Source organism: Thunnus albacares, chromosome 4 (assembly GCF_914725855.1).
Source record: "Thunnus albacares chromosome 4, fThuAlb1.1, whole genome shotgun sequence".
In the NCBI taxonomy this organism is placed as follows: Eukaryota; Metazoa; Chordata; class Actinopteri; order Scombriformes; family Scombridae; genus Thunnus; species Thunnus albacares.
In genome coordinates, this window is record NC_058109.1 from 20735436 (window position 1) to 20754956 (window position 19521).

Consider the following 19521-nt stretch of genomic DNA (forward strand, 5'->3'; position numbering starts at 1 on the left):
TTCTTATTCTGCTATGACACATCCCGACATAGACAGACCGTTAAGTTATTTATTTTCATTAAAAAACATGAGGGGGGCAAAATATTATGAACACTTTTCAATATAATACACTCCACTACACCACCACCACCCATTACGTCCTCAGTAATAAACGTCAAAGTAGTAGTAAAGTAGAATCATCACCTTTCTGACTATGTCAACAGGACAGGAGGATTTATGGCAGATTTATGGCAGAGCTGTTGTGCTGGATTGCATTAGATTGCACAGGTGTACCTAACAGAGTGGCCGGTGAGTGTGTGTGTGTGTGTGTGTGTGTGTGTGTTTGTGTGTGTGTGTGTGTGTGTGTGTGTATATATACACACACACACACACACACACATATGTATATATATATATATATATATATATATATATACACACACTGTACCTTCCAGTCCAGTAGGTGGCAGTAATGCTCCCGTAAGAAACCGCCAATAAACCCGAAGAAGAAGAAGAAGCAGCTCCGGACCGGACGAGCTGGAAAAAACGTCCAGAATATCAGATTCAACGAGCTGTTTTAACACGTTTCGTTAACACTAAACGACCTGGGACTGTGTTTCTTCGTTCGGCTAACGTAAGCTAAAATATTTACCGTTACACTAACTGATCCATACGACATCCATCAAACGTTAAAGCTAAAGCCAAACGCATATATCTCCAGTGGCCTCTTTACTCCTGTGTTAACAAAGGCCCGGGGCTTGTTTTAGCCAGGATGTCTCTGAACAATCTGCAGTCAGAATTTAACGTTAACTGATCGATCAGTGCATCGGTTATCTTAACATAACGTTATAGCTAAGTTAACCGTTTGAAGCAGTATTAAGTGTCTGTCAGTCGTTTCAAATCAGGCCTGAACTGAATATAACGTCACTGCAGAAATGTCAGCCTTTTTGAGTAATACAGTCAATGCGTTAGTGTAGTGATAAGGAAACGAAGCTTACTGGAGCACCGAGACAAATATGAAACAATTGCATGAAAATGGTTCACTGTTTCGAAGCATTTGATACAGTCAAAATGGCGACATCTGCTGGACAGCTGTTGGCATTACACTAGAATGGCTGAACTAAATCTGAGACCGAGATGAAACAGTCAGATCATAAATGGTTTTACAGCTTTCATTGTTGTTCATTTTGTTCATTACAGTCTATATTATTAAAACGGATCACTTTTAAAAGAGTCTACGCTCTGTTTTTAGATATCATGTGTGACATTAAGACAATAATTGAAAACACTCAGGGATCATAATGAAATAAAGTTAACATATTAGCTTTGTCCTGTTACCACATTGATGCATTCACCATGCTAACAGGACATAGGGTGGTAATAATAATAATAATAATAATAATAATGATAATAATAATTTAACAGAAAAGGTAGTAAATACAATCAAATTTCTTCTAAAAAAAATCTTGGAGCATAGTAACTGTATCTGCATATTTCTTGTTGTTAACAAGTTGGAGACTCAAAATACTTTCTAAAATCAATCATGAAAAGTTCAAATGATGGGTGAGAACTTGGATTTATGGTATTCATAGTATAGTAGCCTATTACATCCTTGGCTTCCAGCTTAATTGAATGGTTAGTTTAAGTGTCAAAGTCATCTTCAATTTTTTTCCAGAATCCTGATGTGTACTGACATTCATAAAAATAGATGTTTAGTTGTTTCTTCATTTTTATAAAATTCACATTTGTTATTGATATCCGCAAATTTTGAGACAAATTTGTTGGTGGAGTATACAGTATATTATGCACAACTTTGTAATGTACTTCTTTCAGTTTGTTGGGGATAACAAATGTATCTGGGAGAAGCTATATTGTTTGTTTCCCATTGAATGTTAGAAAAATGGGAGTTCCATACAAATTTCCCCACGTGGAGTAATTTTCCTTTTTGCTGTAGAAATAATTTCTTACATGTTTATTAGTACAAATGTGACTTTTAATATTTATTCCGTTAACAAAGAATGTAGGTTCCAACTCCAGCACAACCTGTATCGAAAAACCAGCGCCACACCTCTCTGATTCGAGTGTGAGCTTCTTTGGGGTGGTCACGTGATTTTTGGCGTGGTGAAGCGAGGCATCAAAACATCTTGCCTTCAGGTTTTATCATTTTATGTCTTTGAGTGGATTAACATTAGGAAATGTTCATGACACATCTGCTTTGTGACTCATCTAGATGTCGTTACACACAGTAAAAACACATCAAGGTGTGTGTTCCAGTGTTATGCTCTCTGATGTTTTCCCTAGCTGACCTCAAACACCTTCTTAATAGTGATTCAATGGCTGAGAGATTCTTTTGATTTTCTTATAGAGTCCTTTGATCGAACGTGTGTCCTCTACACTAAACCATGGGAGCTGATAAAAGGTAAAATGAATAATCCAATGCAGGAGTGGCACAGTTTCAGTGCATTTATCTAATTTATATGAGTGTCACTCTATGTTCTTATGCCGTCAGACTGTTGAACTCTGGGACTTTGTAAACATGTTGACCTGGTTCACCTCTGGGGACATTATGTTGACTTACATTCACTTTCTGGAGACTTACTCTAACCCTAACCACTGCTTGTCTAACCCTAACCTTAACCACTGACCCAAAAATCAGCGTTTTACCTAATGGGGACACAGCTTTTGTCCCCCAGTTGGACAAGCCATCCTCAATTAACTGGTCTTTAGTCTGAAATTTGTCCCCAAGTATCCTCTGACAGACACACACACACACACAGACACAGTCTCTCTCTCTCTCTTCCTCTTCTACACACTAACTCAACCCCCCACCAAACACACACACACTCTTCCCTACTAGGCAATATATATATTTTACCAGAAGTATTTATCACATATCACTTATGTGCAATATGCTATTAATCTATTCATCACCCATGTGCAATACTGCAATACAATGTATATTTGTTTGTATATTCTTTATTTCATCTGGCTTATCTTTCTCCTCTCTCTCTCTATTTCTCCTTTTTTTTTTTTTTTTTTTTTTTTACAGTTGTAAATATCTGTTTCATAATCTAATTGGAACTAGAGCTCGCCACCCGCTGTGTTGCTGCGCCTGTGACAATAAAAGCTCTTGAATCTTTTATTTCAGGCTCAGTCGGGGTGAGCGCAGTGGGAGATACGGTTCAGACGGGAGGAGAGATGATCCAGACTGGCACGAAAGACGAAGTAGAAACGTAGAGCGAGATTATGATCGACGCTGGGGTGACGATAGACACAGAGAGCGCTTTGATGAGCACAGAGAAAGTCCAGAGGTAAGCCAATAGGAATTTATTTGCAAGCGCGCATGTTAGTAGACTAATACAAAAAACACTCTGCTTCCAAATTTGATAACTGCAGCATTATTTCTTCTTTGTTTGCAACAGAGGGGTCGAAAACGTCACAACAGTGACAGATCGGATGATGAATACGATGGAGATTATCCAGAGCAGGACTACAAAATGGAGCAGGAAGAGGAGAGCAAGACTATTATGCTCAGGGGTCTCTCTCTCCATGTCACAGAGGATGATGTATGCTCACAGATCTTACTCATGCTTTTTAAGGGTAAAGCTTCACCAAAAGCTGCGAGCTTGGCAGAGTTACTGATTTCTTGTTTGTTTTCTATAAATAGGCATGTGTGAGTGTCGTACCTGGTTGGCACAGAATTGTTGAACTTTGAAAAGGTGGAAAATTACAAAGTAGTAGCCAGTCAAATCTGGAATCCTCATCTAATCAAAACAAATGAAAATGCAGGGTTAACCTGTCATTTTAGCCCTGGAGAAAACAGCTCCTCCACTGATCTGTTTCACTTGTGCACCTAAAATACAACAACCATGGACGCAAGTAGGAAACTGCATTTGATTTAACACCACAATTCAATTGGCCCACCATCAAGCAGCTGATTATGGGAGGTTTGTGCAGTACCTGGCAGCTTTGGTGCATTTGGTCTGGCTTTACCCTGATGTCCTGAGGTCATTTTTAGATTACCCTTCCTATTCAAACCCCAAGCTAACAGTGTTTTTTTTAAAAGGCCAGCAGCTTCTTTGGAAAGCTGTCCCAATCTTCTTTAAGACAGAGCAGAGCACTTTGTAAAATTGAACTTGTCAAAGTAATTCATCTGATGTTGGCTGCTTTTTTTATGATCTGGCTGACTGAGGCAGCATACAATTTATGACAATGAAGAAATAGCATTTGATCAAGTAGTTTTCTTTTTTTTTTTTTTTTTTTGAAGCTGTCTGTGTGTAAAATCAACAGCTTTGTATTTTGCAAATGATACACAAAATAATGAGAAAGAAGGACAATTGTATTCATTTGACCCCTTGCGCTCCGTATTCCAGATCCGCTCAGCCCTTGAGCAGCTGCAGGGGCCGCAGCCCGTGGACATCCGCTTGATGAAGAAAAGGACAGGTGAGTGTCGCTGTTCAGTGGAGGCTCTCACATTCACCTTCACGTCTCTTGTCTGACAACCCTCCTTTGCCTCCCTTACCGCTATCCCTGAAAAAAAAAAAGTGTCATATTACAACTGTCAGAGGATTTGTTTCACATTGAATAGTCTGGTGCGATGACGTGGCCAGGTAAGGAGGTAACTGTATGTACTATACCGATTATTATTATACAGACATTCCATGCTATAGTATACAAAATCCACCACCATCCCTTTGACCTTGTAAGCACTCTCCTCCCTCCGTTTGACTTTGAATTGGACTGTACAAGCCCATTGTGAGTTTGAATGTTGCACCAAAGCATTCTAACTAACACGCCTCCCGTCTATATTTGAATGCTGTCTCTAGGTATAAGCCGAGGTTTCGCCTTCGTGGAGTTTTATCACTTGCAAGATTCTACCCGATGGATGGAGACCAATCAGGTTGCCTCAACAATCACCAAGTCTAGAATATATTCTTGGAGATTAGAGCCCCAATTAAACGATACCTTGTTGATGATAACAGTTGAAACTGAAATATGTTTATATTTAGAAATGTATCATAAACTCGATTATGTATAACTGTGATATCAGAGGTAAATATCTTTTGATATCACACACTTGGTTGATTAATTTGCTAAGTATACAGCAACTTTTTCAGCCAAAACAAAAGTCTCTCAGCTGCTTAGTTTACAGATGTTGTGAATCACTTTTGCTTTTGGAAATGCAATGAAATCTTTTTAGATTATGAACAAGGACACAATGCAGAAAATGTTAGCTAAATACACCTTTTGCCTCTTCTAATGAGCAGTTAGGCCATTCCGTTAACAGAATGGCCCAAGTGGTCTTGTTTAGTTCTGACTGCCATGTGGTTTCAGAGCACATTCTGCTCCAGCTCAGTCACTTGGATATTTTCTCATCTCCATTTAACCCCCGAAGACTGGAGTGAGACAGGAATGAGCTGGCAGCACTCCGGTCCCAAACACTTAGAATCATTTTGAATGAGAACTCATTCCCTTGTACACAAGAACTACAGCTCTCTCTCTCTCTCTGAACTTCTCTTCCTGTCTCTGTTGCCTTTTTAATCCCTGAGCCACTCTACCTAAGCAGCGAGTGTAAGCATAGCCACTCTTTTCCCGTTCCAGCTGTGCTCACTCATGGAGTGGGTTAGCGGCAGGATCTCACCTGCCTTCTTTGGCCGAAACATGTCGAAATTTGAAATAACTGGTGGCTTTTGACTTCACAGAACAAGCTGGTGATCCAGGGGAAAAGCATTGCGGTGCACTACAGCAACAGGAGACAGAAGTTTGAAAACTGGCTTTGCAATGCTGTGAGTGTAATTCCCAAAGACACTGTGATTCCAGCATATTTCATATTTAGCTTTAATTGGTGTTGCTTTGGCTTTTAACAAAAATAAAACATTGTCACTGGTTTATCACAGTGTGGTTTGTACAATTTCCGGAAGAGGCTGAAGTGTTTCAGGTGTGGAGCAGCTAAAGTTGGTGAGTTTTTACTTCCACCTTTTCCTGTTCTGCATTAGTGGTTTGTACCGACTCATGACAACCTATGTGTTAATGTACTTTGTCATTGCTGAGTATAGATGGGGAGTCGTCAGGAGTAATTGGTTTAAATGCAGAGTCTCAACAGACTGGAGATTACAATGGAGACAGTGAGTGTGATTTTCCTCACATATTTAAATATTACAATCCTCCAATGCACATATTCTGCGTACATTTTTGACTATTTATTTTGTTTACAGCAATCATTTTGAGGAACATCGCCCCTCTTTCAACTGTCGACGGTATTATGAACATATTGGCCCCCTACGCCAACTTATCCACAGGCAACATCCGCCTCATCAAAGACAAGCAAACGGGACAGAACAGAGGCTTTGCCTTTGTTCAGCTCTCATCTCCCTTGGTATGTTATTTATATAGTATAATGTAACTCTATTGTTTCTTTTGGGAGTGTACACACATGTGACAATCTTGTATTTTCACTTATTGTATAGGAGGCCTCTCAGCTACTCACCATTCTCCAGAGCCTTCAGCCACCTCTAAAACTGGATGGGAAAACGATCGGCGTGGATTATGCCAAGAGCGCTCGGAAGTGAGTCATCACACAAACACACATGCAAAATTTGAGTCCATCTTCAGCTTTCTATGAATAGAATATAGTACATAAAAGATCTTTTGGATCTACACAGTGTGGACTGCATCATGTGGGAAGTGTAATCCACATATGCTATACACACTGTTTTCTTCAAAATGTGTTTCTGTTCTGCACCTAGAATTAAATAAAAAAAGTGGTTCAGCTATACTAAAATTTAAATTCAGGATCAGATTCTGGTGCTGGAGAGAATTTAAATGCAAGCATTGTTAAAGGAAATAAGGGAGGCATTTTTATCCTGCATGTGCTGCAAAATTAAGGTGTAACTAATGGCTCCATGGCCGTTTTACAGAGACTCAGCACAGCCTGATGGGATCAGAGCCAGTGCTCTCTCTGTTGCCAGCACGGCCATCGCTGCTGCTCAGTGGTCATCCAGCCAGGTAACATGGATTTACTACTACTACTACTACCACCACCACTACTACTACTACTACTACTACTACTAATACTGTTTTTGTGTTTCTAAATAATTTCAATTTCTGTCCCAGTCAATCACTGACCTAAAATCACCACGAATAAGAGGTGTGATATTTAAAATAAGGCAAAGAACACTTGTGGCCTGATTTTGCTAAAAGGTTTTATGCGTATAAATGTGTGAACAACCATTTACTACTAGATAAGAAGCATTTTAGGTTTCTGAATGAATTAAATGTTATGACAAGAGTATGCAGATATATTTGTGCTTTTTAAATTTCTAATGTTTTCAGTGGTATAGCAAAATCAGAATTAGCGACTCTTGAAAAAATAGTCGGATCACTTCACCGTGGTTGATGTTTGTCCTCCACTTACTTAAGCTATCCTCCTTTTTCACACTGGACAGGAAGCGTACAACTGGCACATATAAGATTGTGTGCTCAGTTTTATATGGGGGCCGGAGGGACTTGTGAATCAAAATAACGAGATGAAAGGACCAGAAATCGTCAAAGAGCTTGCAGTGGGGTGTTGATTCTCAGTTGGATTGTTAATATTAGAAACTGTTGACTTAACATAGAATCATTTGATTCATTGTTTGGGACATTTTTCCCATAAGCTATAGTAAAAGAGCTACTGAATACATTTGCAAAATATTGGTTCATATACTACTGCTCTTGGCATGTTTTTAATTGGGGTTCTTGTATGTTGCCACTGACTTTGCTCTCATACCTGTTTTTATCCTTTAGTTACAGCAAGGTTCAGCTACCACCTCTGACTACATGACTCTTTCAGAGAGCTACGCACAGCAAGCACAGGTCAGTCCAGTGTACTTTAATGTGACTTAAACCAAAAAGACCAAGGGTTCACTTTGAGTTTTTCCCCTCTGTAGGGACAGAATTATCAAGTATGGCAGCAGCAGCCTGAAGGATTGGCTCCTGTCATTGGCGATGGATTACTTGGAGGTAATAAGAGGTGTTAGTCATTTTGATATTTCGGTTGATTTTTATGCTAAGGCTGAGATTGCTAATTTTATCATTGCCAACTGTCTCCAGCTGCTCCAGGAATGAAGACTGCGATCCCTGCACCCACAGGTGTGGTCATATGTCAGACGGCTCAAGTTTACCAACCCGTCATCATCGGGCAGCCTGCCATACAGGTACACAGAGTATCAACATGGTATTCATGTACTGCAAACATGAGCATTCATTTATAATTTAACACTCGGGTATTGCATGGCGAATCCAAAACTTATTGTGACTTTTTTTCTCCTCCACTCTCAGTCACATCAATTAGTGAGACCGGCCGATGCTTCACAACAGGCTGCTAGTATTTGCACTGCATCACTGGTAACACCAGCAGCCTCCACTGTTACAACTGCTGCCTGTGCTGCCCCCACTGCTAACACATCAGGTGAGATGAGTCTGCAATGGAATAGCCCCTCTGTATGTGCATGAATAGACCAGCCCAATTTATGCCATGTAGAAAGCACCATTTGTTTCATATTTGCTTCTTTTTGTATCTTTAGCTGTCCCTGACACTTCCACATACCAGTACGATGAGTCCTCAGGTTACTATTACGATCCACAGACTGGCCTGTACTATGATCCCAACAGCCAAGTATGTACCCAGTGATCTCACTGTATGTATATAAAGCCAAACATGGTGTATTTTTATGTCATTCATGTCATCCAAAACCAATTCAGTTCCTCTTCTCTTGTTGTTGTTATTATTAGTACTACTATAACTCAGAGACTCAGCAGTACCTCTACTGGGACAGTGAGAAGCAGACATATGTTCCTGCACCAGCAGCATCAGACACAAGCACAGAACAGACGTCCACAGCTAACAGCACTGCTGGTTCCTCAGCCTCAGCCACCACAAGCAGTAAAGAGCCTAAAGAGAAGAAAGACAAACCCAAAAGCAAGTCTGCACAGCAGGTAAACTCTACTTCTAAAAAAAATGTTTTTTTGTGTGTGTTGCTCTCGTCTTTGAAATGATGTATTTATTGACTGTTAATCAAATTCCAGATTGCGAAGGACATGGAGCGTTGGGCGAAAAGCTTAAACAAGCAAAAAGAAAGTTTTAAGAGCAGTTTCCAAGCCTTTGGACCATCCAGGGAAGAGGAGAGGAGAGAGTCTGCAGCTGCAGATGCAGGTTTCTTCCTCTTTGAAAAGAAGGTATTTTGTAGGCACAAGTATGTTTTGTATGTGATTAGTGTCATTGCATACTCAAAACACTACAAATATGGATTGACAGAGCTTTTTAATAATAATGTACATAAAAAGAGATACTCTCCTTCTTGTTGTGAACAGTCTTATTATTGTATAGCTTATTATTTGTTGATTAAATTCATTCCTTCCTTTCAGCAAATTGGAGGCTTTGAGATGCCGTCCCTTATGACCGAACAGTTCAAAATCACTGAGCAGGAGACTTCAGTTAAGGTTTGTTTGTGCATTTGTTGTTATTTCCACACTCCAAAGTTAATGATAAAAACAAATCCCATTACACTCCACCTTTATCCATTTTCATGTTTCATATTACAGAGTGATCTGGTCCCTGCTTACAATGGGGACAGCGACCAAGAGGAGGGCATCTTAGATAGAGCAGCAGACGACGAAGGAAAAATAACAGACTGGAAGAAGATGGTTTGCCTTCTGTGTCGACGGCAGTTCCCCACCAAAGAGGCTCTTGTGCGTCACCAGCAGCTCTCTGACCTACACAAGGTGAGGATGATAAAACCACAGGTGTTTCATAATGAATATTCTGGGCACTGCCATCTGTTCAATGTATAAAGCTTCAATACGAAATGGAACATAAATTATAGATCTTGGACTGTCTTAAATATACATGTAAATGGGGTATTTTATTTGCCATGATTTGGTGATTTAATTTGCTTTCAATTGTTTTTAGCAAAACTTGGAAATTCAGCGACGCTCAAAACTCTCAGAAGCTGAGCTGGAGGAGCTGGAGAGAAAAGAGACTGAGGTATTTTGTTAAAAGTAATACCAGTTTTTCCCCCTTCAGTATATTTTTTTTAATAAGTGAAGAGTGAATAAGGTTTCATATTCATCTTAACAGCTGAAATACAGAGACAGAGCTGCAGAGAGAAGAGAGAAGTATGGTGTTCCTGAACCTCCTGCACCTAAGAGGAAGTTCTATCAACCTCCAACCCCAACAGTGTAAGTGTAATAGTTAAATCACGCACTGCAAACCACCTGTGATTTTAATTTTTAAAAATCTTTTTACATTTTTAAAATGTCCTCTCATCCACCTCCATCAGAAACTACGAACAGCCCACCAAAGACGGCCTAACAAGTGATAACATTGGGAACAAAATGCTGCAAGCAATGGGCTGGCAAGAAGGCAAAGGTCTGGGACGCCACCAGCAGGGCATCACTGCTCCCATCTCGGTGAGGAACTCGACAACAGTTCACAGCACTTTTGACAGTTTTCTTCAAGATAACACTCTCATTTCCCCAGCACCTCCTAACAGATGGAATATGCATGTGAACGTGCTCTTTTTCACTCAAAGAGCAATTAGCACTGTTACCCGAGGGCTACCTGTATCCAATCTGTCTCCTCTAATAACTGTCTTCACATCTCCCCACAGGCTTCATTAAGGACCAAGGGCACAGGCCTGGGTATTAAAGGAAGCTCATATGAACTCTCCGCATCTGACACCTACAAGGATGCCGTTCGTAAGGCCATGTTTGCACGCTTCACTGAGATAGAGTGAACTGGAGACGGAAAAGTAACCCCACTGAACTCCGAAGATTTAATTTCGTGGCCAAATGATCACAGTGAAAAGAACCATGTACAATTTCAAACCGTAATATGTATATAAAATACAGGTTTTTTTATATGTGTGTGTATATGTATGTAAACTAGATACAGTGTTTCATCATCCATCATTGTTTTTTTTTCAGTCGAATGAACATGTATATTTTGTATATTGTTTGTACATAAGATTATGTGTACTTTCTGAGGTTGTGTTTCTGTGAGAATCCAAAAGAATCAATATGATAATTAAACCTGATGGGCTCAAAAATACGTGTCTGTAAAATGTTTTCTCCCTTTTAAAAAAGAATGTCCTGTCATAAGAAAAATAACATAAAATGTACAATTTATCACATATGCAAATGATTGAGTGGCATGCAACTTTTTATGGTTACAAATGGTTATGTGGTATGTGGTGAAAAATTTTCATAGTACCTTACTATGGTTGATGTACATGAGGGATACACAAAGGCTTTGTCATAATTACTGAGCTACTTCTGTGACTGGCATTAATGATCTCTAAGATCAATATCAAAAGGTCATAGTGGTCTGAGAACGTAAGAGCAAGCTGTCATTCTTCCAGGAGACCTGACAGTGCCTGGTGATTGTTATTAAGTTTCTATTCCTCCAATATCTTTTTATGCTTCCACACCTTTTATGTGGCATAAGAGTTGCAGTTGGAATCTGCCGGTTGAGTCTGCTTCTATCATGACTTGGATATAGGCTCAAAGTGGAGAGTTAATTTGAGACGTCATCTTCTTAAACTCCCTTTAAGTATCTCTGAGCTGTACAGCTTCAGTCTCAGCTATGGCTTTGTTGTACAGTATGTCCCATAAATCCATGTTTTTAGAAAATCATTCACAGTAAACGGGTTTTACTGAGATATCAAAATAGATAAAATGCAAACATAGTGACTTGATTTTCCAGCCTGGAACATCTTGTTCTCTGTGCTTGTTTCCTCCAATCTTCAATGTCTGATTGCTGTATAGGCTAGTCTAGCACAGCCATTCCCATGTATTCTTATATAATCATATAACACATGTTTATTTTATAGTTCAGAATATTGATGCAAGTTGCCAAATATAACATTTAGTTATCAGGACAAAGTAATAACAGATTTAAGCTATGGTTTAGCTGTTACACACTGGTGTGGTGTTCATATTCTCCTTTCTGAGTGGTTGATTTCACAGTCCTTGTACCACCTGGTGACTCTCTAGTCTGACCTACTGTATGTCACAGTCCTCATTCAGCTTGACACACAAGACTCATCATAAGAATGATGTGTTAGATAGCTCTGAGACTTCTACACCATCATACATGTAGAAAAATCTTCCCTTGTTCTGCTAAGTCTCTCTCAACCACCACTAGACATGCTGTCCATTATTTCTGCCAGACCATCTTTGGCTGCTTTCATATCTTCTTTCCTGGGGTTTAATGGCTGTCATGTTGCACCTGCCAGTGTTTTTGACGATGCCCTGCAGAATCTTTGCTATGTTGGTTTCCATCTCTCTGTTATTTCCTGGAAGAACTGAGAAAATGCTTTCGGATAGACTGTCAAGATGCTGTGTGAAAGAAAAATTCCTATTAAGTAATTTTTGGTGATATTCCAACATTCAGTCAGGTTTCAGTAGAGGTTGAAAGGCTTAAAGAACCTGTGTGTAGGATTTAGTGGTATCCAGCAACGAGGTTGCAGATTGCAATCAACTGAATACCCCTCCCCCTCGTCTTCCAAGCGTGTAGGAGAACCTACAGTGGCCACGAAACTTGCAAAAAATGCAAAAAGCCCTCTCTAGAGTCAGTGTTTGGTTTGTCCATTTTGGGCTACTGTGTAAACCTGGAAGAGGACCTGCTCCCTATGTAGATATAAAGGGCTCATTCTGAGGTAACACAATGACTCTTATTTTCAGGTGATTATACACTAATTAAAGCATACTTATGAATATTATATTTCATTTCTGCCAAGTCTCTCCTGCTAAGATGCCACTATATTTACCTTTAACTGTAGGGCCAATATACAGTATATCCAGTATCTGCCTTTTTAAATGTGGTGTGTATTTTCAGGTGTTTTATACTGAGGCCATGCTTGCAATTATTTTTTAATGCCGCTATCTCGAGATCACAAGTTAATTATTTAGTTATCTCAAGAAAATAAGCTTTGTTATGTCAAGATAACCAGATAATCAACCCGTTATCACAAGAAAACAAAAGGTTGTTTCCTCTTATTACTTATAATGTTTATCAGAGATCAGGAGTGTCACACCAGCATTAGTGATGGGAGAAATAAAGTTTTTTCGAAGCAGCGATTTATATGAAGCAATTGTGTTGAAAATGGTTCACTGTTTCGAAGCATTTGATGCAGTCAAAATGGCGACATCTGCAAGGCAACTTTGACATTGCTTTTATATGTTAGGATTCAGGGCAAGACATCATGAAACAGACAAAATATATCTAAACTCATGGCTGTCATCTGTTTGATATTTTCTGTCATATTTTATTCAATAAAGGTTATTTACCAAAAAATTGTCTGCATGGATGTACAAACATATATGGAGATAAGTAGTCATTTGTTATAAAGGCTTATATTAACCTCTTACTACTTTTATAAACTCTTTGATGAATTAGTGATGAATCCTCCCTGACAGTCCTGACAGTGATCTTGAAAGCTGAAATCAGGTTTGATCTAATGAACCACACACTAATTTTTAAGTTCTCCATCATTATCTCGAGATCTCGAGAAAATAAAAGTCATTATCTTGATATATCTTGAATTATTATCTCACAAAAAAATAAAGTTCGTCATCTCAAGATCACGAATAAATTATCTTGTAATCTCAGCATTAAAAAAATAAGCACGGCCGTTCTCGACCTCCGTAGTTTTAAGTGCAAAAATACGTCTCATTCTGATCACTAGGGGGCAGTGTCAGTTATAGTAGGAACTGCTTCAACTAATCATGATTAAACATGATAAAAATGACAAAAAAAAGTTTACCAAAAAGGAGTAGTAAAATATCAGTTTTGTCATAAAATGTAACATCAACTGGTATCGGGCCATAATGCAGCAATCACAGCGGTGCAGCTGTAGGTTAATTTGATGTATTTCCACTTGTTTTATGTGAAGAAATCCTTCCTTATTGCTACAATCAGGATTTTATGCGTCATTCCAGGTGGCATGGAAAGGAAAAGATGCCAGATCTCACCAAGATATCCTCTTGAGTGACAACCAAACAGCGCAGATTAACTGACCCTGTAGTGACAGAATGACAGCTTTGATCTCCCTGTTGATTAATACAGCTGCACAAAATGAACTGTGCTTGCTGTCTCATTGGGACACTTGTGAATGCCTACTCAGTTTTCAGCATGGCACTGGCTCAGCTTATCAGAATCTGTGTCAGTTGACTAAGCCGTTTTGCATAACCACACTTGTGCTGAATAAAATTGCTGGGAATGGGATTGGCATACGTACATCATGTCCCAAATGTATAGAGAATGTGATGTTAATAGGATTTCTGCTATTTATGTCCTAGAAACAGTATTATCTTGAAAGAGGCCCATGCACGCCTGTCTGAAGAGGCACGGTTATTAGTTACAGCTTGAACAAACCTGAAATCCTCACTGTTGTCATCTTTTACTGTGCCACTTTGGAGGTGAGATGGCCTATATAATGGATTTTGCCTTATAAAGTAACATTACATCTTACTTTTTAAACATTTCACTAACTACAGCAGACTGCAGAGCAACTATCAATCAATCAATCAATCAATTTTTATTTATATAGCGCCATATCACAACAAAAGTCATTGTCAAAAGACTCACATAGAGGAGGTCGAGACCGTACTCTTTAATTTACAGAGACCCAACAATTCCCCCATGAGCAAGCACTTGGTGACAGCGGTAAGGAAAAACTCCCCTTTAACGGGTAGAAACCTCAAGCAGAACCCGGCTCTTGGTGGGCGGCCATCTGCTTTGACTGGTTGGGTTGAGAGAGAGAAAGAGAGAGGGAAAGGGGGAGGGGGGACAGAAGAACAACAATTATAACAATAACAATAAGTATAAGCAGCAATAGCCAGGGAAGGATGCCATCAGGACTGTGAAGGACCGCAAAGGCTCGGCCCAGAACCCAGGGTTTCCTGTGAGATGAGAAAGCACAAAAAACTCCGGGGAAGAAGCAAAATTATTGACATCCATTGATGTTACATGAATGCATACAGATGGAGAGGAGGAGGAGGAGAGAGGAGCTCAGTGCATCATGGGAAGTCCCCCAGCAGTCTAGGCCTATAGCAGCATAACTAAGGGCTGATCCAAGGCGAGCCTGGTCGGCCCTAACTATAAGCTAAATAAAAACTTTCTGAATGAAAAACAAAACTCAAGTGGCTTAAACGACAGTTTTTCATTTCTGTCTTAAAACAAGAGTCAGGAGCCAAAATCATTCTGTAATCATTCCTCCTGTTCATACTTACCATTAGAGGATCTCTTCCAAATGCACTTACAATGTAAGTGATGGGGGACAAAATCCACAGTCCTCGTTTTAAGCAAAAATGTATTTAAAGGTTTATCTGAACATAATCTTCAACAGTCTGAGTTAATCAAATAAAGTGGATATTTCCCAGAATTAGTCTTTTTAGTAAAAAATTCCCTCTTTGCATTTCAACAAACAGTGTTTTCCTGTTCAGCTGCAATGGACGGATTGTAACAAATATGGCCAGTATGAACAGGAGGAATGATTACAGCCAGAAAAAAGTGACTATTGTTTTAGGACAGAATTGAAAAATTGTGAACCTGTCCTTTAAATTATATCTAGACTTTATTATAGTTTTCTGTGTAGTCAGAGGAACTAATGTGTTTGAAACCAGAGCGTGAGAATCTGAATAAATATAAAATCATCCCTGAACTGCACCCTATGATAATATCATGTAATTCAAGCAAAGTTCTTGCACACCAGTCCACAGTGTGCAGGATTCTTTGTTTTCTTTCCAAGTCACAGTACTGTAAATAGAATTATGCATGACAAAAAGTAAAGTGAAGTGGAAAATGTAGGCTAAAAACAAGAACTAAGCCACTAAGATACTGTGTGTGAATATACAAGTTTTATAAAAAAGAGGGACATAATGACATGTAAGAAAATTGCATTACATGGCATTACAGTATAAAAGGACATAAATAATCTCTGTTTGTCATCTAATATCACAATGACCCATGATTTCACATAATTTGAAATAGTTCTTAACACAGCATTTTGTTACATGTGCATCTTCTTGTTTCCTCCAAAGTGCATAGTCCAGGCTGTAATTCAAGCCTTGCTGCTGTGATGTAGGGCTGAATCTTTAGTGTTACCTGCTGACCCTGCTCAGCCTATAATAAGGAGATATCATCAGAGCCTACACTTTTTTGGCATGGACGTGCATTTTTCTTTTAAGAGAGAGTATATATTCAATGGAAAATCTCTATTCATTGTTTACGTGCACAAACAGTTGTAAATTAAGTAAATCATATCAGTTTAAACAGGGAGACTTTGTGCACCATGCTGTCAGGCTGATTGTGGTGTAGTCGCACTGATCCAAAGCACACACTGTGCAGTGTTGTGTTTGTCTCCATCTGAAATGTTTGTGTTCCTTTCCTTGGGGATCTAAAAGGAAATACATCTAAGACTATACTCTGAACAAATGCATGACAAAGACAAGAAACCACACTGGTGATACACTTGTCTCATGCAGGCAAGCTGTTTAAAACTGTGGCCAGCTGTCCAAACAGAAGACAACTGAATTCAATAACTGAGGAACTCATGATCCACACGTTCATTTAGAGACAGTTTAGATGTACTGTATTATTAAATCTTAGAATTCATAAAATGAGGTATTTCTACTTTATTATTTTATTATTATTCCAAAAATATTCAAGATACTTCTCCCATTGGAGAGATACATTTCTTTAGAGATTTTAGGTTTATGCACAGTTTAGTCTTCTTAACAAACATAACACTTATATTGCAACTATCTTTCTTTCTTATGTTTTGTTATATTTCTATACATAACAGAGTTAATTTATGTGGCAGGAGATTCTTTTTTGTGAGTATTTCATGTTCACACCAGGACTACAAACCATGGTTTTCCAGCAAGGCTAAAACCAAGCAAATGCTGGCAGAGGGATTAAATTTGATGAGCGGGTCAGTAGAAATTTGATTAACTTAAGGATGACAAACTGGGAGAATCCCCTCAATAGTGACTTCAGTAGAGCTTTTTATTGAGTGCAATTCAATTTGCGACATGATCAGTCATGAGTGAAAAGCAGATGTGGGAGCAATAACAAGATGATAATCTGATTGCACAAAATGTTAACTATAATTGGTATCATTTATCAAAGAAACTCAAAAGTTAGAGATATAGCAAAGTTAGCAAATGCACATTGTGATTTGCAGCAAAAATTTAAACAATGTGTGAAAACTAGAGATAATCTGAAATTTCTATTCAACTTTATTAAAATTAATTTTCCAACCATGGTAAATACAAAAATACACATTTTACAGACACCTGACATAATTTCTGCATTTGTGTTTTTCCCCACATTATTTACAGTGCAAGCCTACTGAGTCAGAGTGCTATTATTTAAATCCTGGTACGTGTTTTTCTTCATCTTTGCTGCCTAGCTACTTTTTTTACACGCTGACCCTCTTCTCTCTTTGGGCCTCAGTATATCGGCTCTCTCCTGGAACGGCAAGACTGCTCCTTCAGGGAATTCCTCCCGCAGAGAGGAATAATGCTCACTTCTCTCTCTGTCTCTCTGTCTCTCTCTGTGTGTGTTTGTGTGTGTATGTGTACTACAGTGCAGGGTCTTTGATGGCAAAAGAGGAGGATGGGCAGGTGGCCCAAGTATGTGTTTATGTGCGTAGGAGAGGGGACACTTTGTGAACTTCTTCTGTAAAAACTCTCTTGGATGATTGAAGTCCAGAGAGAATAACAAACAGCATTCCCTTGGTATGACAGATGTCTCCTCTTGATAAATGCTTCAGAAACTCCCTGATTACTCTGGCTGTGGCATTATGTAACGTTTACAGTTGCTGACAATATACTGTTTTGCTTTCAACTGATGTGTCTCCTTGCCGGTTGTTGTTACTGAAGTTCAAATTCAATCATTCTGTAATAAGAAAGGGGACAATATTTTCTTATATTGTGGTTTCAATGTATTAAAACATCACAGAAAATTAAACATGAAAGCTAGTTCATGCTTGACCTTGGAAATACTAGTTTGACAAAACACTTACCACTTACCAGCTTTTCCACGGGCTTTCAACTCATGTCACATGGGCTGCATCAGTGGATGGATTTCGCTCAGTTGTTATGAACTAGAAGCTGTCACAATTTCAACCACAGTACTTTTAGGAGTTCTCATGGCTTAAAGGGGTACTCCAACGATTTAATATTGCACTTCCATTAAGTTTTTAGACTCACAGGAGACTAAGTTTTTTAAATTGTTATTATTGGTACTATTGCTACCATTTCCGGGGTCAGTAATGAACGTTCACATGCTAAGGATGAAATCCTGGCAGCTGCTGAGCTCACATATCAACAGATCCATCTCCACGACAATAAATCATAAAAAATACATGTACACTTTGAGGGATCAATTATAAGACCATAAACCCTATATGTAAATCTGCACTGTGCTCAAATATGAATTTTATTATCAGTGTGGAGCTGAAAGTTATTTTTCCAGCCACGACACATTCGTCTGTTACTGGAAATCAAAAGAATGTAAGATCTCAGCCTCACTAATTTAATTTAATTTAATAAAAGTGCTGATAGGGGATGGATTGTAGACTAATTTGCCTACTTTGATTTAAAAAAGTATATCACAAACCTAAGAAATATTTTTTTATAATTACATAAACTAATGCTGATATTGCAGATTTAAAAATATCCAGTTAAATCAATTTAATTTTTTGATATGGATCATATTCTGCTTCACATTTATTCATGTAAATAAATCTAATCAACTGAGCAGGCATGTCATTTTTTAACACCTACAAACTGACTCATGCCTGTAGCCCCCAAGGCACCACGTCAAGTGTCGCCAGTGTTAGCTGATGTTCACACAGCGTGAGTATGACTCACGCTGTGTGAACATCACCGCCACACTTGATTCACAAAGAATTAAAAAATCTTTACCAAACTGGAACCAGCTCCTGGTAACCAGGTAATTACATAACCACATCATTTCCACAGCATGGCTATTTCTTGCTCATCCATGAGTGGGCCATGTTGCTTTGGATAATCACACAGTGACTGGCATCTCTTCTCCAAATGATGAATGCACTGGGAGATTGACCTTAATTTAGTTTGATTGCTGCATCTTCCAGCAGGGCTCAGCAAAATAAACTGAAAGGGTTTAGTGGTCTGTGATGAGATCTTTTCTTCCTCTTTCTCCTAATTATCTATGTGGTGGGGGCTATGGGGCTGTGTAGAATGGACAGGATGCCACAAATCAAGCTCCATACTTGTGAGGGAAAGTCCTTGGCAAAGACCTTCACTCAAAAAACAAAACAAAACAAAACAAAACAAAATAAAACAAAACAAAACAAAACAAAACAAAACAAAACAAAAAACAGGATAGGTTTAATTTTTATCTCACTGGAGGCAATCAAGTGAAGATTAGACAGGTGTTTTCTGTGAAGGTGCTGGATAATAAAAGAGTTGTAGGAAAGATAGAAGATATAGCCTATGTAGTTTAAGAAT

General features: G+C 38.8%; 1 protein-coding gene across 2 annotated transcripts; it reads left to right on the forward strand.

The window, feature by feature from the left end:
• The first annotated feature begins 474 nt into the window (after positions 1 to 474).
• On the forward strand, positions 475 to 11068 carry LOC122980949 (RNA-binding protein 5-like). 2 transcript variants are annotated; one of them, XM_044349413.1, is made up of 25 exons: positions 475 to 613; positions 1997 to 2398; positions 3128 to 3290; positions 3402 to 3545; positions 4353 to 4422; positions 4806 to 4879; positions 5682 to 5765; positions 5877 to 5937; positions 6036 to 6104; positions 6195 to 6355; positions 6447 to 6544; positions 6897 to 6984; positions 7765 to 7833; positions 7908 to 7980; positions 8071 to 8174; positions 8299 to 8428; positions 8544 to 8635; positions 8752 to 8955; positions 9046 to 9195; positions 9385 to 9459; positions 9562 to 9741; positions 9929 to 10003; positions 10097 to 10197; positions 10299 to 10428; positions 10629 to 11068. In XM_044349413.1, exons 2-25 carry the CDS (start codon positions 2382 to 2384, stop codon positions 10752 to 10754), a joined length of 2538 nt encoding a protein of 845 aa, XP_044205348.1. In that variant the 5' UTR covers positions 475 to 613; positions 1997 to 2381; the 3' UTR covers positions 10755 to 11068. The 2 variants fall into 2 exon arrangements, with proteins under 2 accessions (XP_044205348.1, XP_044205346.1); XM_044349411.1 differs by having other exon boundaries at positions 2345 to 2398.
• The last annotated feature ends 8453 nt before the right edge of the window (positions 11069 to 19521 follow it).

What these genes read in the sequence shown, in the direction of transcription:
- LOC122980949 (XM_044349413.1), top strand. An exon ending in AGCAGGAGACTTCAGTTAAG is followed by an intron (nt 9,460 to 9,561) that starts GTTTGTTTGTGC and finishes TTCATATTACAG; the next exon opens with AGTGATCTGGTCCCTGCTTA. An exon ending in CAACCTCCAACCCCAACAGT is followed by an intron (nt 10,198 to 10,298) that starts GTAAGTGTAATA and finishes CACCTCCATCAG; the next exon opens with AAACTACGAACAGCCCACCA.